This window comes from Pelodiscus sinensis, chromosome 3, assembly GCF_052426305.1.
Source record: "Pelodiscus sinensis isolate ZL-2025 chromosome 3, ASM5242630v1, whole genome shotgun sequence".
Classification (NCBI taxonomy): Eukaryota; Metazoa; Chordata; order Testudines; family Trionychidae; genus Pelodiscus; species Pelodiscus sinensis.
In genome coordinates, this window is record NC_143054.1 from 132114404 (window position 1) to 132141574 (window position 27171).

The 27171-nt window shown below is 38.3% G+C and overlaps 1 protein-coding gene across 2 annotated transcripts in view; it reads left to right on the forward strand.

Annotated features, from left to right (window-relative positions):
* FMN2 (formin 2) overlaps positions 1–27171 on the forward strand; it is a 242297-nt gene that overhangs the window by 204104 nt on the left and 11022 nt on the right. For both annotated transcript variants that reach the window (XM_075924820.2, XM_075924819.2), the window contains exon 17: positions 10660–10809. In XM_075924820.2, coding sequence (XP_075780935.2) covers positions 10660–10809 — 150 coding nt within the window. The remainder of the gene's footprint in view (positions 1–10659; positions 10810–27171) is intronic.

Consider the following 27171-nt stretch of genomic DNA (forward strand, 5'->3'; position numbering starts at 1 on the left):
CCTTAATTTCATCAGGAGACTTCAAGTGCTAACACAAACCTATATCAAATGTCACTCTAAGACAAGATTCACAAGTACCAATTTTACATTATCGAATATTGTTACTTCTTGGAACAGCTAGTTATAGAGCACATAAGGAGGGCTTCTTCTTAACCCTACAATAAATGAGATGTAGGAGTTAGTTCAGGAATCAATCATAGTGGCTACTAAGGAATAGTGACACCAATATAATTAAGGTCAATATCTTTGAGAACTAGTATTATAGCATTAAGCTTTTACAAAAGGAGTTTATTTAAAAAAAAAATCAAGGAGCTAGGCACAAATGCTCTAAATTCAGAAATTAAAATCCTTGAACTCCAGCATGTTTTCTTTATTTGACCACCACCACTGTGTGTTCAGCAGGTGGTTTCACTGCACTGATGCACAGATATTTTTCTTGAGGTGACAGCTAAATTAGGAGATAATTAATCATTTTTTTCTTGCAGTGTGCATCACCTTGTGCTTACATGCATTGAAAGCTGTATTCTATCACATTGCCTAGCTGGATAGTTTAGCTAAAATCTTCTGTAGCCCCTCTTTTTGGTTGGAAAGTGGAGGAACAAGAGAAAAAGATAGAATAGGCAGAGGAGAGATGCTCGTCTTTCCTTCTGCTGTAAGAACCATTTTGTAGCTTAGCTTCCAGTCCAGCTCCCAATGTCCTGGGCGCACAAGTTAAGTTAGAATGTGGTTTAATTGGGCCACAACATTGCTAATTTTAACTCATCTGGGACACATCATTCCTTACTTAATTGTTTCCACGTGATGGAGGACTGACATCAGCACCCCTCTCCTCTATGACAGCTCCCCAGCCCATTACTGAGACCTCGCCATCCTCCCCTAATAGCATATGAGGGTTAAGAGGATGAGGGAAAAGAGCTCTCTCTTCATTCTATCAAACATTAGGGGCCCCACCCTCTTACCCAGATTCTTTGGGGAATGTCAGGCATTAGCAGAAGCTGTGTTTAATGTTGCATGTATATTGACTCTCATAAGACACGTGTGGAGTTTTCTACTTACATATTTAAAGAAATTGTCTCTCATCCAACATCTGCAGAGACATTGGGTTAACCAGCATGGAACATATCTCAAGACTGGGTCTATCTCAATAAAATAAATCACTTATAGTAAAACAAAAATAAAATATTATGTTGGAACATCACCTTTTCTCATGTGCCCATGCAACTCCTTAAAAATAACCTAATTTTAACAATAGCTGTATGATATGTCTACACAGCATTAAAAAAAAAACCCAACCCTGCGACAGTAAGTCTCAAAGTCCAGTCAACTGACTCTGGGTTGCTGGGCTTGTGCTACAGAACTAAAAATAACAGCAAAGAGTTCAGGCCCTGAGATGCAGGGTATGTCTACACTGCAGAGTTTTTCCAGAAGTGAAGCATTGGAGTGGTCAAGGAAATGTAAATAATTTGATCATATTTGGATTGTGAAGGTTTGAAATCTGTTATATGATCAATTTAAAGCTATGGGAAGAAGCACATAATTTTTAAAAAAATGTATTAGAAGAGCCAAGTTACAGAATGTTTGTTTTTTTGCCTCAATTTCCTGGTAGAACATAACATTAAGTTAAATGAGAAGGTTATACAACTCTGAAGAACATTTATTTTTAAAGTGGATTGCAAATGATATGCACTTTTTCATATATATGTGTGTGTGTGCGTGTGTCTGTATATGAAAGCATAGTGAACTGCAATTTTTTCTCTCCACTTCCATCTTCATATTAGTTGTCTAGCTTCATTGCTAGTATCTTTTTTCCTCATTGCTAATTAGCCAATTTCAAGTGTAGTATTTGATGTCCATAGTTAAACTCAAAGGCTCTGTCTAGACTGCATCCCTTTTCCGTAAAAGGGATACAAATTAGACACATCGCAATTGCAAATGAAGCGGGGATTTAAATTCCCCCCACTCCATTTGCATACACATGGCTGCCGCTTTTTTCCGGCTCGGAGCTTTGCCGGAAAAAAGCGCCAGTCTAGACACAGATCTTTCGAAAAATAAAGCCTTTTCTGAAAGATCCCTTATTCCTTTTTTAAAGAGGAATAAGGGATCTTTTGGAAAAGGCTTTATTTTCCAAAAGATCCGTGTCTAGACTGGCGCTTTTTTCCGGCAAAGCTCCGAGCCGGAAAAAAGCGGCAGCCATGTGTATGCAAATGGAGTGGGGGGAATTTAAATCCCCGCTTCATTTGCAATTGCGATGTGTCTAATTTGCATCCCTTTTACGGAAAAGGGATGCAGTCTAGACACAGCCAAATTGTTTGGACCTTGCTTGCAAGAAGCAACCTTAACTCTGTGTTTTCTGGATTTTTCATTGTTTCTGAGACCAGTAATGTGATCATTTAGTATGGCCTCCTATATAAAACAGGTCATAGAACTTTCCCCAGTTAATTCCTAAAGCATAACTTTTGGGAAATCATCCACTGTTGTTTTTCAAATTTTCAGTCATGAGAAACCGCTACAACCATTGGAAATTATTGCAATGGTTAGTAATTCTCACGGTTAAGAATTTATGGCTTCTTTTCAAGTTTGGTGACATGGAAGAAAAGAACGAAGAAAGAAAAAGTTTTTGATTGAATGTGCATGAGTATCTTTTATTTGCTTTTGAACCATAGTTTTATTAGAAATATAGAAAATTTAATTGTAGTTTAATTTTTGAATTGCAATTCACATAAACACAGTAGGCCAAAATCTTGGATCTGTCCACGTAGGTGTTTTGTATAGGACTTGATGAAGGTACTAAAGATGGCTCTAGGCTCCCTTTCCACTCCTGAGGGTCTTAATTTGCATGGTGATAGATTCAGTCCCAATCATAATTTAGAGCACCTAATAATTGCTGTTTTTTTGCTAGCAGGAATGCACTGTCAGCCAGGGACCATTGCTGCACATTTATGCTTCAGACTCCCCTGGATATAGGGATCCAAGTTCAAGTGATAGCAAGCCAGATAAGTCATTGTCTTGTCACCTGACCATTCCCTGCAACAGGGTAGTTCCAAACAACCAAAAAGAGGCCAGGGTTGTGATCAGGGTTTTTGACAGCTGTTACGGAATCTCAAAGCCCATATATTGAATACAAAGAGAGACTCGGGCATTCTGTTTACAATTTATCACTATTTAATTAGAAAACTTTCACAGCCCTGAACCCACAAATCCTGTCCTTACTTATAGAGCAGGTACAGCACAGTCAATGACACTCCAAGATTCGTCAGAGAGCGCTATCAAAATACCTCAAGCCTGAGCTGATGCGGCTGATTCTAGAGTTGAAAGGGTAGGTTAGTTTCCGTGATTACACTGCTCTTTGGCCTCTTGGAGAGTTCCAACAAGATGACTGGAACAAAGCAGCAGTGGTGGTAGATTTTGTATGATGCGCCTTATCTATGGGAAACTAGAGCAAGGAAACCAACCACCACTGGATGGTCTCAAGCATTAGATTACTGGCCTGGGCTGCATTTGAATTGGCATTCTAGAGATGAAAGGCGTAATCCATTACAAAGATTCTAAATCAGTCAATCCCCTGCAAATTGCAACTTTTCCAAAGACATGATTATAAAATAACTTGAAGCCTGAATGTTGCATCTTGAATATAATGATTCTCTGCCACTTACACTGTATGTTCTGTTACAGTTGCTGAATCTGTAAGTTTTTCTGACTCTGCTGCACACATTATAAAGTATAAATTATAAATATATTGTGCAGTTATTTATTCATTTTTACTTTGGATACTATCGGTTGTTATCATTAAGGTTGTTGAGTGCTCATTGTTTTATTATAAATAGAAAAATACCACAAAATACTAGTCTGCCACAATATACTTTCTTGGCTTTCTGCTTTTATGATTTATGTCGGGTTGTGACTGGCATATGAATACTCTGTGAAGATATTTTTCCAAAGCTATTTCCCCCACCCTAAAGATAAAGTTGTTTGATTTTTTTTATTGGAGCAATAAAACATTTTTGCATCCAGTATACACTTATAGGATAGGAGTGGAGATGAGGAAGATGAGTTGCAATTAAAAACATTGCAAACATTTGGAAACTTTTATGGAGGGGAGGGCAAGGAAGAAACTTGAGAGCTTAGTTGGTTCTCTAAAGAACAAAATTACAAAAACCATAGTTACACAATATAAATCGGGAAAAGCAAGGAAAGATTGATGGTTCCTGGCAGTTAATTTCAAGTGGTATGTTAACTTGGCTTTGTTTTTAATACAATAATACTTTTTTCTGCCTAACAAAACAGAATTGCTTATAAAATTTTGAATGTTTTGATTTTTTTCTTGTACTTGTGTTTACAGTCAAATTTCCTGACTCTTCACTATTCAGGACAAGGATGGCAATACGGTGTAAAAACAGTGTATGAAAATTCACTAATAACCTTGAAACCACAAGAAAAAGGGAACCTTTATAAAATATGTAACTTGTACAAGTGACTGCTTGGGATCTGGTTTATCCCAGATTTCTACCTCAGAAACTCAGAGCTTGGCCCCTTTTATCGTGTTTTGAAGCAGGACCCAAGGGGGAAGAGGATCAAGGCTTACTTCCACTTGCTGGAAATGCTGAGAGCCTCTAAATCACAATCCCCGTGCTGATCAGATGGACAGAGTTTCTATCGTTACACGTTCTCACTAATGTTCTTATGCTATATGAATTGTATGTGCTATACAAGAGCTGACAGAATGTTTGTCATTGTTTTGTTTAGAGGATAAAGCAATGGTGAAAGGAGTGACTATGACAATTCATTTGGCTAACTTTCCAGGGAGTAGATACTGTTAGCTATATACTGTACTCTTGTTTTTATGTCTCACCTTAAAGCCAAAGAGCCAAATTTTGCCCTTATAGTCCTTGTAACTCATTTGCAAGCCTCACTACACAAGTTGGCCCTTAATAAAATACAACTTGTATCAAATTTAAATAGAGCAATAAGTTTTGTGCACTTGTATACTGTATTGTTGATTATATCTGGCTGTTCTCCCTTCCCCCAAACACCTACACTTTCCCTCACTCGACTTTAGTCATTAGCTGTTTTACCTGTGACCTTAATCACTGGATAGCGTGCACTTTATGAAGTGGGTAAACCTACTATCTGAATCAGGAGGTACTTCTGGAACCTAAAAGCCTCCCAACTACCTCCATAGGGGGGAAATCCCATGAAGTAAAATTAGTTAATTGAACTTAAGTTCTGGAAGAGAGATCTCCCAAAGCTCTATGTAAACCAGGTCCACAAAGGAAATAACTCCCAGCACTGTAGCCTGGTTCACACTGGCACTTTACAGCGATGTAGCTTGCTGCACTCATGGGGGTGTTTTTCACACCCTTGAACCAGAAAGGTTCAGCATAGTAAAGAGTCAGTGTAGACTTAGCCTTTAAAGTCCAAAACCTGAGGTATCAGGGACATCCAAATATAGCTGCAATTGAAATCCTTAATTTAAAGGTTAAACCATCTAGAATTATCTTCTAGGGTGTTAAATCCAACTCTAGAATGATCACTGCTCCTAAAATGTGGCCACAGGTGGTGTGCGTTTGGAAATGAGAGAGAGCTCTGTGTGTTAACCATCTCTCAGTAAGAAGTGGAATAATGTCACTGTAAGTGAAATTCAGACCATGTCTCTGGACTTACACTTACCTTACTGTTTATTTGTTGGCTGCTAGAACCCGGGCAGCCCATTCTGAGGAGACTGCAGCTGTTTCTTCAGTGCTATCATTGATTCCAATATCATCCCAATTAAAAGAGAGACCTCCATACACACACACACACACACTTTGTGGATATTGATAAACTATCCAGATGAAAGGATAGTCATCCAGTATGACACATGGCATATCTGAGTTTGAACCATTGTGTGCTGCTGTGGTTTATTAACTGACTTCAAGGTAAGAGAAAAAAAAAAACAATCGATGGCTTGCTCTCAACATATTTCTAATTGATTTGACCTAGCAAGTATACACGTGCTCATGACAAGTAGGTTAAAATATGATCCTCAGGTTTTTCCAGTAATGCTGGTTATTAGATTTAATTGTTTGAGTCCAATATCTGTAGAAAATGCAAAATGGCATAGATGTAAGAATAAATAGCATGCAGTAAGGTCTGAAGTGTGTTTCTGAATTGTGCCTGGAGATGAATAATTAAGTTTATGGAGACTAGATTAGGAGGAGGGAAGATTGGGGGAGGAGGGGAACTGGCTACCTTCCTTATTCTAATATTTTTATGTATTGTGCCAGAAGCCACCACCTTCATAAATTTAGCAGATTTAAAGATATTTAAATGGTTCTTTGGGGTCAGTGGGGGGAATATGAAAACCTATTTGAAATCTTTTTAATGGATATTTGGCCTTTGCCCTGTCTGGATAAGGCTGCAGTGTGAACATCAATGCCTTATTTTTAATTAGGCTTGAAAAGTCATGCTGACTTGAGCAAAGCCACTGACCTCCCGTACCTCTATTGTTCTTTAAAAATAAACTGCATTCTCTCCAGTCCCACCTTCTCTGACACACAGATTGTGTTTTGTTTGGTTTTTAAACATGACTTAGAAATAGGGGGAAACATAAGCAACTTTCATTTGAGGAGCTCATAATGCTTTATGAACGTTTCACAGATGGGAAAGGTAAGACACAGAGAGCGTATGGGACTTTCACAAGGTCATATGTTACTGAAATAAAGTTGGAAATGGAACTCAGGTGTCCTGGTCGTTGTCCCCTCTCCCCCTCCCCCCCATTCTGACCATTACATACAGCTGTGAGCACCATTGCAGTGTGTTTTGCTGAAAGGTTGTTAAAGGACCAAAAAAGCACTTGGACAAATTGCGCTAAAAAATGCAGAGGAAATATCAGTTGCTTGGCTCAATAATGTGGTCTGAAATGTCAATATCCACGCCTAACCGGATGGGTTTCTTTGCATCTTTATCTAAATCCCTTTTTGTGGCTGAGCAATAGGTCCCTTCCAGAATAGCTTTTAGGTCTCTCTATATCACTGGCTTCCAAACTTTTTAAACACTAGATCACTTTTTGATCTACCTCGAACGCAAATGCTCCTGCTCCACCCTTTCTGCGAGGCCTGACCTTGCTCACTCTGTGGAGGTAGGGAAAGGGGAATGCCATGACATCAGCACCTCCCGTCTTCTCCCCCTGCCCCCATTACAGCAAATAGGAGACTCCCAAGAGAAGCTCCAAGACACCGGGCAGGAACAGCATGGCAGTGTGGGGGAGGGGCAGCTGAAGTGCAGATCTTGATAGCCTCCTGGCCAAACCAGTCAGGATCACCTGTCAGAGACTCCAGGATCTACCAGTGGTTGGTGACCATTCCTCTATATTAACACATATAAGCTGTAATCCTACAGGTTTCAGAACTGGATATTCACAGAGCATGCTAACGTAAACATGTTACTGTTTCCCAAATTTCTGTCATTTGGGGGGAGCGAAGTCACTTTCCTTTGTCTTGATCTTTGCTTTTCATATCTGAATCCTGCCACCTTGTCCTTCAAGATGCAACAAGGAGAACATCAACATGCCTCTAACTGGAGAAGTTGAAATACTTACTGTGCAAGCGTCTCACCTGTGCTACCAGGATAAATACCTGATTCTTGGAGGGTCCCATTTTTAGACCTAACTGCATCACAGGCTGTGTCTTCTGCATTTGCACTAACTATCTTTCAAGCTACTTCTCTTTCACATTTTACAAGAAGCTTAATTTCCCCTTTTCTCAAATTGGTTGCCATGGTAAGGTGATCCGTGTGGCTGGGGACTTGCATTTGCTGTAACTCACTGGAAGAAGAATTGTCGTTAGCCAGAGTGAAACATAGATGGATGGGTGAATAGTCTATACTGGTGGTTCCCAGCAAGATTAGCAATGATCAGAGGAAAAGCCTGACTAAGTCCCTTTGATCCTATGGATTGTTAATGAAAGCCCTCATGTCTTCTGCAAATGTTAGTACCATTTATCAAACTCAAACATATATTTGTTGGAATTTCACTCTGGCCTGTCTCCCTGCTTGATGAGAGAGTTTCATTGGAGAGATTATAACTCAAATTTAAACATAATACTTGAGATGGCTGTTTTTCATTCTCTTGTAGTACTCATCTTCTGCTTAACTAAGGTGTTGTTGTTGTTGTTTTGTTTTATTTTTTGTTCAGATCAGTCCTTTTGCTACCAGGATTATTTTGTTTCATACTATAATTGGGTCTGATACCCCTGTATCATTTGTTGGAGCCTTTTGCAGAGGTGTTTGTCAGAACAGAGCCTCATCTTTTTTTGAGCTTCTGATTTTTCTCTGTTTTTCAAAGCACAAAATGGCCTGTAAGTAACTTACTGAAAAATGGCCACTGACTCAAAAGGTACCTGAAGATTCACATGCCATCCTGTAATGTCCATAGACTCTATATTTTGTCAGTTAATTACTAAACACTACAGCCGTTCTTTATATGATGACACCACTGGGACAGTTGTGCACTACAAGGGGGAAAAAAGGCTCTCCAAGTATTTGTAGTACTCTTTATCATGAAGAATCCTCAGTTGCTTTGCAGTCTTCACACAATATGCAGCTATTTCCTGCCATTGAAATGCAGCTGACTCCATTGTGGCATGTTGAGGGCATTGTGCATGAGTGACACAATGCATAAGGTCACAGGAGAGGATAATGAATAATATCTTGAGCATAAAATTGTAGGAGGAACTTAGAGGCGTAAACTGTAATTTGGCCTGAATGGCAGGATTAATTCACAGAGGGGTCATAAGAGTTTAACTACCAGAAATGCACAGAGCCCTGGTTAACATTTTATAGACCAGCACCTTCAGTAACAGTGTACTTTCAAAGATCATGCTCGCGCATTGGCTGACCTCTGGCTCACAGAAAAGAATATCACTGCTGAATCTACAGATTCAGTTCTTCAGCATTTGGGAATTTTCCCTCACCAAGGAGCAGTAGGCCCAGCTTTGTTAAGCTTGTGAGAACTAATGAGACAGCCTGAATTGGTGTTGCTGCACCCCATTAGTGAAGAAAAGTTGGAAATAGATGTCCTCCGTTTTTGGTGCCATTCTCTAGTTTTGAATACTTTTTAAAAAGGGTGCGAAAATCTGAAGGAGAAAAGAGGCTGACCTTGTCCAGAACAGGTCTTTTTAAAAATTAAGAAGGTATTTGGTTTAGGACTGTATTTTAGTGTTGATGGTTGCTACTGCTGAACAATTAGGGCATTGGGTGTTGGCAACAGGGAAAAAAACTGTTCTTCAGAGACTTATGTGAGGTTAAATCATTTAAATGATCAAATCTTTTCAAAGTGTTTCTATCTGGTGTATGCTTTGATTAGCTGGCTAGCATGTGCCTAAACAACTATCAAAGTAGTCTTGCAGTAATTATAATGAAGATAGTAAATTGGTTCAGTGGGTGAAATCCTATCCACACTGACGTCATTGCCAAAATGTCCTTTGTCTTTAATGGGATCGAGATTTCACTCTATGATAAATGTGATTTCACCATGTATGGTTCATAAAATATTATGTATGGGTGGCTGAATAGTAGTAATCTTAACTACCCTGTGGGACACAAATTGAGTTCCCTGTTTGTCTAATGTCCACTGTTCAGTTATTTCCTTATCCTGTTCTCCTGCCCCCAAAATCAGCAGGCTTTGGAAGCATTACACAAATAGTGTAACACAAAAATAAAATAAGCCTTCTGAACTATATTATGAGCCATTTACTTGTCCACCATGGTTTTTTTCACAAACTGGCCAAATTTTTACAGAAACAAGTGCACATTTAAATTCCCCTATTTTGATGTGATAATTTTTCTTTGCAGGAAGAATATTTTGAATATGTTGTCTTTTTAATTAAAACATTTCACTAAGTTTATTACACACCTATTCCTTGTGATAACTCTATACTTTTGAACTGGAAGTCACAAATTTTTTTTATCGTGTTGGACCATTTTTTATTATGAGGGTTTTCAAATACCATTCAAACCGCAGCCTATGTACTAAATCTTGTTGTATAGCTCTGGGTATCCTTAAAAAGCAATTCTTGCTTGCATTTTAGCTCTACATATGCTAAGTTCTCATCTATGCTAGCAATGTCTCAGAAATGATCAGAAATGGATGTTAACACAGTTATATCAAAATCATGATTGATCACTATTTTCTAGCGTGACTGTTGCGAGCAATTTAACTATTGTTTAGGATAGGAAAGAATTGTTTTAACATAATCTTTCCGCAAACTAATCCACTTAGATAGTCTATTGTATTTTATTGTTTCATAGTGAAAGAGTATTTAGAACTGCTTTAGATTTCAGCTCTGTTTTGAAAATATTTTCAAATATAATAAAAATGCAATGTGAGCAAAAGAGTTGAGGTCTGTCTTTCTGTGATCTGAAAGAATACATTCATTCTCAGCTTTAAAATGGACAATGCTTTGATCAAAAACAATGTGTGTGATTAAATACCAAATTCCAACCCCTGTTGAAGAAATATGTTGTATTACATGAATATGTACACAAAAATATCAGTGCTAATAATCCATATATTTCACTTCTAATTAACAATAACAATTGTTTATTAAGCCAGATTTTGGATGCAGAAAGAAAATTCTATATCAATGGTAATAAAATATTTGATGCTTTTGTTGTCTTTGACAGCTTTTTGGAAACTGCAGCCTATTTCTGTATGAAACCAAAAATGGGAGAGAAGGAAGTGTCACCTCATGCTTTCTTCAGTATTTGGCATGAATTCAGTTCTGACTTCAAAGACCTCTGGAAGAAGGAAAATAAACTTATTCTGCAAGAAAAGTAGGTGTCTTCATTTTTACAATAACTGTTAATTCTTTCTAAAAGACTATTATTAGGAGCAATCAATGGAGGCTGTGGGGACCTAACAACTAGAAAATCAGGTAACTTAGTCTAATTACTGATTTTTAAATATGGGGATTATATTTTAGATTGAATGCCCTTTTAACAATTATGAAAACAAAGTCTGAATTCTGATTCTATTGCAAGATTATAGAGCACATATTAACATGGTGCTGATATTTACTAGACAAGAGGTGCACTTCAGTTTACTGCTTTTCTGAAATGATTTCATATGCTTAAAAATCTCTTTAGTATTTAGCTTCAGCCCAGCTTAATTCTAGCTTAAGTTCCCCATGCTGGGATTTACTTGCCAAAGGTTTATCTTGTGAATCCATGTATTTTCTATAAAATTGTTTTTTAAAGAATGTTTGTTCTTTTCTAGGTTTATTTTCTTTTAAAAGGGGGTGAGAATTCTTTTCACTCTGCATATTTTTTCTTTAGTATTAACAAGAAAAATAGAGGAACAATATATTTTGACTTTAAAAGATCAGCTCATGGAAAATTTTGCAAATACTTTTTAGTTTCTCTGCTAGTCATACAAAAGTTTCTTTGCTCTGTTTCTCCACCTGTTTTGAAGTACAAGAGAATTTGAAATGAAAACAGGACTACTAAGTGTTCACTTGCTTGGGTTTCTTATTACCTTAGTCTTAAATCATGATGCCTCATATATGCCATCGTATATAGTGGGTGTGGAGATGTTGATGATATGAAAAAACAATTTGTGACTTCCCATGGGGGGAATCCATCCCAGGCAGACTAATGCATAAAAAACAAAGAGCGGCTTTTATGAATGATTTTCCATTATGATCTGAGGAATGTGGAATACAGAAAATACATCAGGCTGAACTGACTCAAGGGTTTTTTGTAATGTTCTGTCTATTATGAACTAAGAATTTTGAAGTTCTGGCTTGCTCTTTCCATCCACAAGGTATGAAGGTTATTCATAATTAATGCCACTTAATTATAGTGATTTTCATCTAACGTATACAAATCACTTAACATGCCCAAGCAGGATGTGCTATAGTGGCAACAGGTAAAATCTTAGAAGAAAAGGAATAATTGGAAGAGCTGGCCACAAATGGGGACTTTTTTCCTGTGGAAAATATCATTTTGCAGGAAAACATGGAAAATCTCAAATATTTCAATAGAAAATCAAAATATTTAGATTCTGAAAAGTCATTTGCAGTTTCTGATGAGAATTCAGGTGTCTCCTTCTTCCATTCTCGTCCATAAGGTGGACTCTCTCATCCGATTACCATGGCCTCATCTCTTGGTAAAGAAAAGGGATGCTTTATGGTTGTTGCTGGCCATGATGCATCATGAGAAATGAAATCTGTCTCTGGAATCCATCCTATAGAAAAGAATGAGTGACCCAAACTACAGCTCTTTTGGAACTCTACCGTACCATTATCTATTTTTGGTTTTGGCCAAAAATTTGATGAACAATCTGATTTTTTCAGGGAAAGCACATACTTTTTGTTAAAACTCTAATTTAGTTAAAAACTTGGGTTTTTTTTTTTTTTGTCAAATGATGTCAATGGAAATTTTCTAACCAGCCCTAGTAAAAACACATTCTCTAAAAATGCCCATTATAGTAGCCATTTCTTGCTCTTCCCACTGACAACTGAAATGGTATGATTTGAAGGTATCAAGGCTGTTCTTCACTCTGGCACTTCAAGTGCAGAAGGCGGGGGCCCACAAGAGACTTTAGAATAACCTGCTACTGTAGGCCTCTGTTTAAAAATCCACCCCAGGTCACAGATTCCTGATCCTGGATGGTACGCTGCCACCACCCAAATGCAAAAACCCTTTTGAGAATCTAGGAAGATGAACTTGGGAATTTCTTCTTGTGGGGAATTTCAAACTCTTTAACCTTCCCTCTGGAGAGAACTTAAAAAATACCCTTTAAATTCTTAAATCATAGAATACTAGAACTGGAAGGGACCATGGCAGGACCAAGCACCATCTAGATCATCCCTGACAGGTATCTGTCCAACCTGCTCTTAAATTTCTCCAGTGATGGAGATTCCACTTCCTCCCTAGGTAATTGGTTTCAGTGTTTAACCACCCTGACAGTTAGGAAGTTTTTCCTAATGTCCAGCCTAAACCTCCCTTGCTACAATTTAAGCCCATCACTTCTTGTCCTATCGTCAGAGGCCACGGGGGATAATTTTTCTCCCTCCCTCCTGGTAATACCCTTTTAGATGGTTGAAAACTGCTATCATGTCCCCTCTCTTTTCTAAACTAAACAAGCCCAATTATTTCAGTCTTCCCTCAGAGGCCTTGATTTCTAGAACTTTCATAATTTTTGTTGCTCTTCTCTGGACCATCTCCAAATCTTTCTTGAAATGCGGTGCCCAGAACTGAACACAATACTCCAACTGAGGCCAAATCAGTGCAGAGGAATAGTTGACTTTGCGGTTTTAGGCATGTGAACATAGAACGTCCTGTCTCCTAGGACACAGGAATCGGGTCATAGACTTAAAAAGGTGATTTTCTGAACAAAAAAAAGAAGACATACTGGGTAAAATATTACTTGGTTGCTAGGTGTTATGGAGTAACTGAAAAAGGCAGATTAAAAACACAGAGAATTGTTTTCCTGGAATTCAGTTTAAAAGTTATAGTGTATGGGGAGTGGAAGGGCCACATGGGCTCAGCACAGAGAAATAACCCCCCCCCCAAAAAAATAAAGAACATAAAAATGGCCATACTGGGTCAGACCAAAGGTCCATCTAGCCCAGTATCCCGTCTGCCGACAGTGGCCAATGCCAAATGCCCCAGAGGGAGTGACCAGAACAGGGAATCATCAAGTAATCCCTCTCCCATCACCCATTCCCAGCTTCTGACAAATATGAGGCTATGAGCACCATTGCTAGCCATCCTGGCTAATAGCTATTGATAGACCTATCCTTCATGAATTTATCTGGTTCCTTTTTGAATCCTGTTAAAGTCCCTGGCCTTCAAACATCCTCTGCTCTGGTCACACAAACTGCAGCAGGAAGGTCCTGCTTCCAATTCAAAAACCCACACTCTGTTTTCATTGGCTGTCCTGGCTTCCTATCAACACTTTCCTCTTCCCTAGCATTACTGAAGATTCTCTAGGATCCTCCATCTATTGTTTTAACCCTTGCAGGCTATTGAGTTAATTGAATGGCTGGGATGTCCAGAAAAGGGTAGTACCCTTCCCATTCATCACAGAAGGCCTCTTTGTCCTGGAAGCAAGGGTGTGTCTAGACTACATGCCTCCTTCGACGGAGGCATGTAGATTAGCCAGATCGGAAGAGGGAAATGAAGCCGCGATTAAAATAATCGCGGCTTCATTTAAATTTAAATGGCTGCCCCGATCTGCCGATCAGCTGTTTGTCGGCAGATCGGGGGAGTCTGGACGCGATGCGCCGACAAAGAAGCCTTTCTTCATCAGCACAGGTAAGCCTCGTGAAACCAGGTTTACCTGTGCCGATGAAGAAAGGCTTCTTTGTCGGCGCATCGCATCCAGACTCTCCCGATCTGCCGACAAACAGCTGATCGGCAGATCGGGGCAGCCATTTAAATTTAAATGAAGCCGCGATTATTTTAATCGCGGCTTCATTTCCCTCTTCCGATCTGGCTAATCTACATGCCTCCGTCGAAGGAGGCATGTAGTCTAGACACACCCTAAGTGTACAATGGAGAATAATGAGGGCAAAGCCCTACATTGGCTGAGTGTAACACTCCAAAGTATTCCCTACTCCCTCTAAAGTGCAAGAAGAATTAAAATGTATAGACATATCTACCAAGGCTGTTGGATTTGAGGATCTGGTCCTTTGTTTCAACAGAGCATCCCCAGGATTCTATATTTCTATGTATGAATGCTTCCCTGAAATTGAATAGTTAAAGTTTTAAAACTCAAGGTAGAAACACTCTAGATCTGAAATAAAGTAATTTGCATTGTGATGCTACATGCCACTGAGATTATTTATATTTAAATGATTGTTGCCTAGATTGCATACTAGGTACCTCATGCTAATATTTTAATGGTGAAACCCTGGTACCTTTGAAGTCAATGGCAAAAGTTTCATTGAATTCACTAGGGCTGGAATTTCACACAACCTGTTTTGAAGTCCAGGTGGTTCTTTCCTTTTGCCTCTGTTTAATTAATCAAGTTATTTATTTTCAGGATAATGTCTGCCCACATATATGACAGGTCTGATAAAACATTGATTCCTTTTGATTGTTGTAATATAATTCTGCTGTAGGGGAAATAATCGCCAGGCTGATGCAAAAAAATGGAAAGCAGTTTGATTGTCATCCTATTAGCAAGAACTGTATATCTTTTTTTGTTTGTATGTTTGTGCCCCAAAAGATTTTATTTAACAAGATTGCACTGTTAGCAACATTTCTGGCCTAGTTTTATTGTCCTTGGTCTTCAATAGGGAAAACAAATGGGGAGTGATAGTAGCAAATCCTTATCCAATCTCTGTAAATGTGAGTCTAAATGGTAATACACAAACTTATGCAAAGACTTTTCCTAAATGTTTTTTTTCCTGAGGTGTGCACCATTCTGTTACAGATGTGCTAAAAATGTATATGTTTAAAGAAGACAGTCAGTAATTCTTTATTTTAAATACTTTCCAGTCTGGGTTGCAGCTTATATATTGGTTTGCCAGGCATTTATATGCAAAAGATAAACACGTCAGTGTCTAGTCTTCGTGTTTCTCAGCTACCAGATGAGAAAAACCAAAGAAAAATGGTGCAAGGTTAAGAACAAATTCATTTTTCTGAAGTTTTCAACTGCTTCCACTCAGTTGTGTCAGATGAAATAAAGCAGAAGTGGAAAATACCAGCCACAGAGAAAATTATACAAAACATTGCTGAATACAGTAGCAATAAAAAGAAAAATGCACCTGAAATTTACACTTAAAGCATACTTCTGTCATTAGTACTATTGGGATTTCCTTAACAGTACTGTGTTTAGTAGCAATGCTTGAGTCAAGGGTAAGATGGACATTCCATTCTAAATCACTCACTGAGTTGTTTATAATGTTCTCAAAAGTGTTCCCTTTAGGTTGAAATTTCTTATGCTGGGTCTCAGGCTAAGGGTGATTTTTGTTTAAAAAAAAATCTAAATAAGATCTGTTTAGCCATTTTTTAAATTTACCCATATCTTTTTAAAAATGTGTTTGGTACCTGAAAATAATTTTGTTCTGTAGTTCACAACCAAAGATGACTTTGCTTTGATAGTCAATGTTGATAGATATACTTTTCAGGGATGAAAGGGATCTCATAAGTCAGCTAACAATAGGTGCCATATTCAGTTCTGTTACATCTGTGCAACCTTATCAACATTAGAATTTGGCTCTTAATTTTGAATTAACACACTAACAAATTATGAATGATCTCACCTTTTTTCTTCCACTATATTTTTAATGTGCCATTAATAGACCACACGTCACATTCACATTGAGCTCTGAGAATGTGTCTACCAAAGAGAATGTGTTACAGCCGGACTGCCTGGGTCATCTGATGGGACTCTGAAAAGTGGATTTAACTGTGTCAGTTCTATCCCTAGGAGACCTGTCCTGTGTTCGTGACTATAGCTTGTTGTAGGTGAAGCTCGCACTTGCCATTGTCAAGAATCTGAATGTCTGATCTTGATCCTGAGCACACATTTGCAGTTATGTGTTTGGGATTAAAATGAACAGACGCCTCGATACTAAATGTTTGTTTAGAGCATAGTTATTTTATCTAGAGCTGTGCAAATAACATATAATTTCAGTTTACTAGCAGTTCTCAAAAACTGAAAATAAATCAAGTTGAACCGAAAATAACTTTTTCAGCCAATTGAAAAGTTTTTAAAATAATCATTTTTAGTCAACAAAACATCTTGCTAAACCCACAGTGCAACACTTGGTGCACTTCTAAATGTAGTGTAAAGCCTTTCACATAAAGTTAAAGGATTTTTTTAAAGTTACTTCAAATTTTAAAAATTAAACATTTCCATTTGCAATTAATTTGTTTTCTTTTATCTGACTATTTTGTTTATAGTTTGGCAAAATCAGCATGAATTTGCAGACTGTTTCATTGTCAACAAATCTGCATTTTTCACCAAAAAAAACCCTGTTTTGGGTCAAAAAATTTCATCCAGGTCTAATCCTGTCTCCCTTGAGCATGCAAAGCCATATGTATTTAACTTTTTCCTTAAAACGCAATCTCTTCAATCTCCTATTTTTTAATTTCTCTTAATTCCTTCCACTTTCTCTAGATTGTCCTGGAAATGAGGACAATTGAATGCCTTTTCCCCCAGATTTAGTTGCACTTGAGCCTCAGAAGAGAGAAAGAAAACACTGACTGCTCCTCTACCATCCAAACAAGGGAGACAGAGGGGCTATGCAGGAACAGTTGTGCTGCCTGTCTAAAAATTAGTAGTCTGGAGGTTTAGCTGGAGAACCTCCCCAAGAACTGAAGAGAGACTGGGAAGAGGGAAATTTGTGGAGGCATCTTTAGATTCTTATTTTCAGGCTTAGGTGGGCAACTTCATTATTCTCAGAGAAAAATCTCCCGAGAATGAAGATGCACTTTTATGGAAGTGAGTAAACCCTTGTGAGGTATAGTTATATACAAAGCTAATTATTGGAATGTCTCTGGTTGGTCTGGGTGGCAAGATCTGTCTTCCAAGACTAACAGAGTTGAACTCAGTATGACAATGATGGATACTCTGGCTGGTAACAGTAGCAAAGGGAGGTAAAGGCTTTCAGAACTTATTTTAGGTTTAAAAAATAAATAAAAGGAAAAGTCCAGCATTTTAAAATGCCAGTATCACTGGACCATGTTCAGAGCTAATTAAAACCTGCTCAACTTGTCATTAACCATGGAGAGGCTTGTTAATGACCCAGTCTCCTTTTTTGGGGTGGCAGAGTAGGCACAGAAACTTCTTTCTCTTGATCTCTGCTCAGAGTCCTGCTGCAGTCTCGTCAATCACTGCTGCCCCCCGCAGCCTCACCCCTTTCAAAACTGTAGGAATTTATCTGAGTTGGGGGAAAGAACTCCTGCTTGCCCAGAAGAAGAGTAAAGGAGAGGGACAGTTGGGAACTCCTAATTGTTTGGGGGGGGGGGGGAGGGAGGATGGACAGACTGTCTACTCACCCTCACGGACATTTCCGAAAAGGGATGTGAGCTACCAGACATGCACTATAACTGACTCTTAACTGTGGGTGGGAAGGGATCATAAACTAGATCTCCATTATAATAAAGTTCTGACATCTTCCATGTCCGTATGCAAACTGCTTTTTACTGACTCCATCCAACCTTTTCACTCCCATGATAAATCTTTGACATTAAAAAAAAAAAATTGTAACCCTCCCCTCCCCCCCCCCAATTTACTTTTCATTTGATTCTAAAAGTTGCCCGTTCCCATAAGAATAGCAGTTAAGCTGGCACTTTGTGGTGTTACACTGTAGATCTAAATGAAAGGGAGATTCCTGGCCAACATGTCTCTGCAGCTCATTGATCTTCCCTGCAGAAAGACTGGTATGTCTCCCTACAGATTCCCCAGCAGGATGATTTAAAACTTGCTTCTGAGCCATTTCAGGTCTGGCATTAAGATATCTATGCATTGCACAGTAAGGCACATACTGGTAAGCTGCCACTATTGCTTGCTAAGAAGGGCCTTAAATCTCATAGCACGAGCTATGTCCTCCCAAAGTAATTTAAGGGATCTTTTGTTAACCTGTATAATAAGAACCAGTGAATAAGACCTGAGAGTGAGAGATCTGGGAGCATGGAACTATTCACTTAGGAAGGAATGGGGAAAGGGGAGGGGTGCATCAGAGGCTGAAAAAATTCTATAGTAAATCTCCAACATATCTTTCCTATGATAATGAAGATTAGTAGCTTTGCCTAGCAAGGCCACATTTCAAAGTGAATGTAAAATTATCTGATGTAGGATGTAAGGAAATGGTGGTCATTGGGCTTGAAAGTAGCCGTGCTTTAGGTCTATTGAAAGTAATGAAAAATGGCCACTTTGACTAAGGACAAAAATTCATGAATTTGCTGGTGTAAGTCAGCATGTATGGAAATGTGTGAGCATAGGACACTTGCTATAAAATCACAAGAGTTAGCAATTCTGCTGCTTTTTTTTTCAGTGCATGATTTGCTATCCATAGACACAATTTTAAGGATGGAATTTCCTTTATGTTTACAAGGTGTTGACCTGTTGAACTCTGGATGTGTGTCTGTGTGTATTTGTGCAGCTATGCTTCTCTATATATGGTTAGAAACTGTGGTTATTACACATTGGCCTCCTATTGCATAGCTGAGTAAGACAAAATCCCTAGACTGCCAGGAGCTTGGTCCCAAGTGGTGGTGAGTGAAATTAGGAAGTTCCATCCCACAGGAAATTCTAATGTTTCAACATTTGTCATCCCAAATCAGGAGGAAAAAATGCAACATTAAAATATGTCCCGGAGTGAGATATTCCATAAAAGTCAGAAAATGTTAAGATGATGAAGCATTTCTACACTTCCAATCAAAACACTTCAACATTCTTCAATCAAAATGTTTGATTTGGGTTTGAACAAGCTTGAAATGCTTCTAAGTTGAATATTAAACTGCACTTCCTACTGTGATTCTTTGCCTTGGGGGATCTCTTATTTGAATACCTCCACTCCTCTCTTTGAGTCAGACCCCCTGGTGGGACAACATCTCTCATGATGTGCACAGATTAATTTGAAATCCTTCATGTCCCAGGCAGCTTGGTTGGAGTGGTGTGCACAGGGTCCAAACACAACTTTAATAAGGCTGTGCACAAGCAAAGAATTCAGAACAGTTCAATAAAACCAAATATTCCCCTTTTGGGTTGAACTTGTCCAAAATGAAATATTTCGTTTAAATTTTCCAGCCAAAAATTTTCCAGAAAAACCAAGTTGAAATTACTTGGACAATGTCTTCAGACCACTATGGCCTGATGAAATAGAGCTAAGAACAATCATTAACGGTTTATCGTTGAAAAGTCACGGAGGACAAGAGAGTTCCAAAGAACTGGAAGAAGGCAAATATAGGGCTCATCTATAAAAAGGGAAATAAGGACAACTTGGAGAAATACAGACCAGTCATCTTAACTTCAGTGCCTAAAAAGATATTGGAACAAATAATTAAGAAAATATTTTACCTACAAGATAATAAGTTGATAAGTAACTGTCAGCATGGATTTTCTCAAGCACAGATAATGTCAAACCAGCTTAGTAGCTTTCAAGTATCTAAAAGGTTGTTACAAGGAGGAAGGTGAAAAATTATTCTCCTTAACCTCTTATGAGAGGACAAGAAGCAGTGGGTTTAAATTGTAGCAAGGGAGGTTAAGTAAGACATTAGGGAAAAACTTCCTGTCAGGGCGGTTAAACACTGGAATAAATTGCCTAGGGATTTTGTGGGATTTCCATCAAGGGAGATTTTTAAGAGCAGGTTAGACAAACCCCTGTCAGAGATGTTCTGGAAGGTGTTTGGCGCTGAGATGAGTGAAATCTACTGGATTTGATGACCTCTAGAGAGCCCTTCCAGTCACAGGTGACTCATAGTAGCACTCAAACACTCTTGTGCACCTGCCAACATTTTAATTGCTAAATGGTGTGGTGCCTCCACGTGACCCTTCCCCACCCATCTGGGTGGCCCTAAGTGCTCCTTCTCCCTCACAGGCACTGGTCACCCATGCTTCCAGTTCTATGATTCTGTGGTAACAAGTATTAGGGATAGGAGGGATGCAACAGATGCAGTATGTCTTGACTTCAGTAAGGCTTTTGATATTGTCTCCCATGTCAACCTTATAAACACACTAGGGAAATTAAACTCTAGATGGAGCTTCAAGACAAGTGTGTAACTGGTTGGAAAACCATTCCCAGAGATGAGTTAATCAGTGCTCTTGAGTAAGCTGGAAGGACATATGAAGTGGGGTTCCTCTGGGATCCATATTAGGTCCCATTCTGTTCAAAATCTTCTTCAATTATTTAGATAATAGCGTGGAGAGAATACTTGTAAAGTTTGTAGACAGTGCCAAGCTGGGAGGGGTTGTACATGCTTTGGAGGATTGAAAGTGATCTGGGCAAACTGTGCAAATGGTCCAAAGTAAATAGAAAGAAATTCAATAAGGACAAATACAAATTACTCCACTTAGAACAATCAGTTGCACACACACAATATGGGAATTACTGAATACAAAGAATAACTGCAGAACGAGATCTGGGGGACATAGAGGATCATAAACTAAAAATGAGTCAGAAGCATAACACTGTTGTAAGAAAAAAAACATTCTGGGATGCGTTAGCAAGAGTATAGTAAACAAGGCCCAGGGAGAAATTGTTATAGGAAGGAGAAAAATTGTTCTCCTTCATCTCGGAGGATAGGACAAGAAGCAATGAGTTTAAATTGCAGCAAAGGTGGCTTAGGTTGGACATTAGGGAAAAACTTCTTGTCAGGCTAGTTAAATACTGGAATACCTTGGCAGGTTATGGAATTTTAATCACTGGATGTTTTAAAGAGCAAGTTAGGCAAACGCCAGTCAGGGATAGTCTAGATAATACTTAATCCAGACATGAGTGCAGAGGACTGGATTAGAAGACCATTTGAGACCCCTTCGGGTCTTATGATTCCCTAGTGTACAAGTCAAGAGAATTACATCACTTTTCAACATCCAAAGATGTGGACTAAACTCTGAAAGTAAAATAAATAAAAAGTGATTCCACAATATCTGCTAATCTCCACTAAATCTTCATCAACAAAATACACCAGGATCCTTTTTCGTTGTATTGTCAAGTTGTTTGTTGTTTGAGAAATGACATGTCAGGACAGTACAGGTTCTGGGGATCTGTTGTTGACAAAAGAGGAAAATGTTCAGGGGTCTGCCACAGGTTAGTTTCTATTTTAAGTAGTCAAATTAAAACATTTTAATCTATTTGTCCTTGATCCTCTGAGCCAAAGTATAATTAATCACAGTGTCTTTCAGCCAGCTATTGTCTGCTAAGCAGCCTTTAAAGCAGCAGTGGAAGAAGTTGGCTGTGATATCAAAATAGTCCAACATATAACCTCTTTGCTGGTAGGCAGAGGTTAGGTTTCATCAGTCAATTTGATGGGACCAGGTACATTATAATGTGCCTCTTATCTGTGTAAAAGTCTTCACAGTCAGTTACTGAATCATGTCTGTTTCATCACTTCAGCCCTGATAGGCTTAGTGCAAAAACTCTAAACTTTTACTTGTGTTTTATAAACTACTTTTATTGTAACAATTCTGATTTCTAGCCGTGATTATCTCATGCAAAAAATATGACGTTCTGCTCCAAAAGAATATTCAGTAAATAATTAAATGAATACATTTAAAAACAGGGTGAAATAATCCCAGTTAGCCCTTATGATCATAAACAGTTTCACAAGAAAGTTTTTTATAACTCTTTTTCCTTATGTGGTATTCCAGAGATTGGAGAAGTATCTGGCACTGAATGGTTTGGCTGATTTTTAAAGAAATTGTTCATGTGTCTTAGTATTATAAACATGTTACTTGCAAGGCAGAGAGCAATCCTCACAGAACAGTTTAAATCCTTTGTTTAGCATGTGACATCCTTTTTTTTTATTTAGCTGATTAAAATCCATTTAATTCAAACTCTAAAACCTCTTCCCTCACTGTGTTTTTTTAACTTTCTTACAACTTACTGAGTTTGCGCAGACCAAATGGTGCTGCATTTCATGAAATAACTTGAAGTGTAATAATAATGTCTGCTCTTAGCTTGTTGTTAGAAGGTTTGTTGTGACCATTTCTATTACCTAAAGCATGTAACATTCCAACCTTGTCAGTATGTTTAAATTTGTCGTGTACTAGTAGACTCTAGTGAAGTGTAAGGGTATCTCCACCAAGCCTGCTCGGAGCCAGTCGGAAATGAATCTGTCTGCCACAGATACATATTCAGACAAAATTATTAATGCTTAGTGGCAGGGAAGTGGCTCCCCTTCTCACTGGATTGAATGATGAGAGAAATTCTCTAAGTCTTGATAAGGCTGTGGTCAGGCTGGCGTTTGGTCTAGAAGGTAGATAAAATGATTCTGCCTTTGGGGCTGCAAAGACGTCTGGTTTCTTTTTCCTGTATCTGTGCCAAAGTGTATCTCTCTTATTCATCTTGCAAGCTGTCTTTAAATTTAATCATGGTGAACTTTTTGTATATGTTTGCCTGACAATAAATGGGGGGTGCGTGGGAGGTGAAAGTGCTGGAGAAAAACAATTTTATTATGATGGAAACAAGAAACTGCTCCCTATGTTTAGATTAACCCTTAGTAAACTATCTAATTTTTTTTTGAAGGCAGTATTTGACAGCCTTTCTTTTGTACTGCATAACAACTAGCTATAAATGTAGGTTTTTCACATGCTTATCAATTTTGCATATTTCAATATTTAGTGGGTGTTCCACAATTTCTGTAACTGCATTGGAGGAAATCCTTTCTGCAGTAAAACAGGTCACATCTCAGCTGATATACATGTGTCTGAATCACATTTTAACTAAGTGAAGACATGCATCTGACTGAATGAGGTGGATTCACATTGTAGACAATATTTAGACAGCATTGTGAAGCTCTGATCCTGAGGTTCCACACTGCTGTGAATGGTCTCTGTAATGCATACATAGATTCAATGTTTCCAAGACCAGATTGGACCATTGCGATCATCTAGTCTGGCTTTCTGTGTAACACAGACCATAGAATTTCCCCCAAATAATTCCTGTCTGGACTGCAGCATCACTTTCAGGCTTGCTTTTGAAATTGCCATTGATGGAGAATCCACTGCAACCTTTGGTAAAGTGTCCCAACAATTAATTACTCTGTTGAAAATGTACATGTTGTTTTAATCTGAATTTCTCTAGCTTCAACCTCTGACCATTAGACCTTGTCATATCTTTTTCTGCCCCATTTAAGAGTCCATTGTCAAATATTTGTTCCCCATGCAGGTTCTTATGGACTGTAATCAAGTCACCCCTTAACCTTCTCTTGCTTGATTGAAATAGATTGAGCTCCTTGAATTTCTCACTATAAGGCAGGTTTTCGAATCCTTTCACCATTCTTGTGGTTCTTCTCTAAACCTTCTACAATTGATCAACATCCTTTCTGACATGCGAGCATCAGAACTGGACACAGCATCACAGCAGCAGTCGATCCAGTGCCAAGAACTGAGTAAACTAACCTCTTTACTTCTATTTGAGATTTCACTGCTTTGTACATCCAAGGAGCACATTGGTTCTCACCACAGCATTGCACTGAGAGCTCATTGTTCAGCTGATTCTCCTCTAAATCTCGCTAAGACATTGCTTCCCAGGGTAGAGTCCCTCATTCTCTCTCTCTCTCTCTCTCTCTCTGTGTGTGTGTGTGTGTGTGTGTGTGTGTGTGTGTGTATTTTTACTTTTGCACCTATTAACAAGACCAGTGTTTGCTTGCACTTGCCATCTTACCAAGCAATTTAGATTCCTCTGTATCAGTGAACTATTCTCTTCCCCTAATTTTTGTGTCCACTGGAAACTTTATGATTTTGTGTTTTCTTCCATGTCATTGTTAAATAGTGTAGTGCCAAGAACCAATCTCTGTGGGATCCCACTAGAAACATTCCTGATCAATGACAACTGGATTTTACAATTAGATTCAGAAAACTATCCTGTTTAGCCAGCTTTTCATCCATTTAATGTGTGCCATATTAATTTTGGTGCATTCTAGGTCTTTTAAATAAAAATGTAATTCAGCACCAAATCAAATGCCTTACAGAAGTCCAAGTATCAAGCCTGTTATCTTTATCAACCAAACTAGTCATGGCATCAAAAGAGATATCAAGTTAGTTTAACAGGATTGACTATAAAACCATGTAGATTGGCATTAATTGTATGACCTTCCTTTGTCCTGTATCAATTTCTCCCTTGTCTTTCCCTTTCTATAATTACCTGTGTCATTCCATTTATCCTTTTACAGTATTGGAACAATATTAGCTTTAAATCAGACAACCCACAATAGTGAGTACTAACCCTGGGAGTAAGGGTTTGTAAGGTTCATTCTTGATATAAACAAATGCAAGAAATGACAAAGTGAGGAAGGGAGGGGCAAAAATTATGTTTATGCTTCTTATCCAGGTGGAGTAATTATGCTGATAAGAAAGCGCTCTCCCATTGGAAAGCGTGTCTTCCCCAGATGTGCTACAGTGTCACTGGTTTAGCGGTGCAGCTATGCTTATGTATTTCAGCAGCATAGACTGGCCCTGAGGCTCAAACCCTCCAGTTCTTTCCCCATCAGCAGCAATGATGGTGGTAATATGGTGACCAAACAGCCCCCTTAAAGCACAGCCTGATTTATTTTGAACCAAAGGATTTAGCCAAAAACATAAAGCAGTCTCTGTGTGCACCTGCCTTTGCCTGAGACTTAGGGAAGGAACAGCTTCTTTAGATTTCCTCTGCAGCTTCTCTCTGTCAGCCTGTCCCTCAAGACAGCTCCTGACAATTGACACGCACCTCGCTTTCCTGCAAAAGGCTTTTTAGAAGATCTGAAACAAGCTCTGGGATGTAGATGAAGCAAAATTGTGGTAAGCCTTGAAAGTGACATAAAGTAGTCTGAACTTTATACAGAAAGATGCAGGGAGCCAGAGAAGAAATCTGAGAAGAGGTTGATATGGTCAGAGGGGTAAGTAAACGTGTATATTTGGCAAACTGGATCCCATTTCACTAGCGATATGAAAATGCTACTATAAAGATTCGTTTTTTAGAAGTCTGTTAAAGGACAGTAAAATGGGAGTGAGTAAATGAGCTTGTGACCTTTCATTTTTATGCATTGTACACTCAGCCACGTCTTCTTCCAGGATTATGACATATAACTGACCTACTTTTTTCTGATTCACTTGAAACTATGAATTTATTCAGTGGTTTTGGACTGTAATAGCTAGAATATTTATTACAAAAGTGGGGCCCACCCTCACAGTGATTACTTAGACAAAACATATTTCGGAATATAGCATTTGGATCAGATCAGAGGTCTATCAAATCCAGTGACTTGTTTCCCCAATGGACAGGAGAAGGTGCAATAATTCCTCCAGTAGCCAGTTATGGAATAATTTGCCCCCAGGGAAAGTTTCCTCATAACCACATTAGTAAGAGGTAAGTTTGTTCCTTGAGGCATGATGGTTTATATCCTTTCCAAGATTCTTGTTTATTATTACAGTTGTGGACTTCCAGGGTCCCCTCTCCAGCTTTTTATTGATTTGGTGTTTTTTTTTCTTTATCTTCCTTTTCTTATATTCCTTTGTGATTAATACTATATTTTAGATGGCAGCAGGGACTGTTCTCTTTAAATTTTGTTCTGACTTTATAGCTTTTTAAATATAATTTCTGTTTTATGTTTTGGAAATGTTGCTGATTGGTATGTTGATAAGCACTTTAATATATATTGAATATTTTATCATTTATATATGCATAGATATGACTAGATTTTAGCATTTTCTTAACAGAACAAATAAGAAATATATTAGACAAAATTCCTCTCTTCTCCATCTTATGCTACTCTACGTTTGAAAATTCCTTTAATCCGTATAGATGGAAAAACACAAAGGAAGCACTAAATATAATCATTTTCCTAATTCAAAATTAGTAATTTAAATAATTGACAAATCCTGTGTGCATCGTGGCATGTATTATAAAACATGGTAGTTGGCAAAGAAAAGGGGATTCAAAATGAGTTAATTACGCTATTCACTTTATCGTGGCAAAAAGTACACATACACTGACTCCCAAGGAAGGGAGGAAACTGGTGATGACATTTCAAAGTCATGTCCAACTAATCTAAAGTATTATTCTAGCTGGTGGTTATGAAAGGAGCTGCTTCTCTGCCTTTCTGATTTCTGTAATTTTAAGTGGTAAAAACTTTCGTACCAGTATATTTTTAGAGCTTTTTGAAAGGAGCAGGAATCAGTACATTTTAATTTTAAATTTAAACAGAAGCATGGATTAAGTCATGTTTTCAGCTTTCAGCGCATATATGTGCGCTTTGCAACAATTAATAATGGTTAAGTTACTTTGGATTTGGCATTGCAGAAGGCTAATGATCACAGCTGTAAGCTACAAGGTACATAAAAGGCAATGCTTTTACCTGCCTCTTACTATACTATAGTTTAACACTTACACAATGCTTCCCATTGTTTAAAATAGCCCTACATTTAGCCTCTCATAGCACCCTAGTGATGCAGTGAAATTTTATCTTCATTTTACAGATGAAGAAGCTTACATTCTGATACTAGAGGTGCATGCCTGTGGAGTTGTACTGACTTCAGTA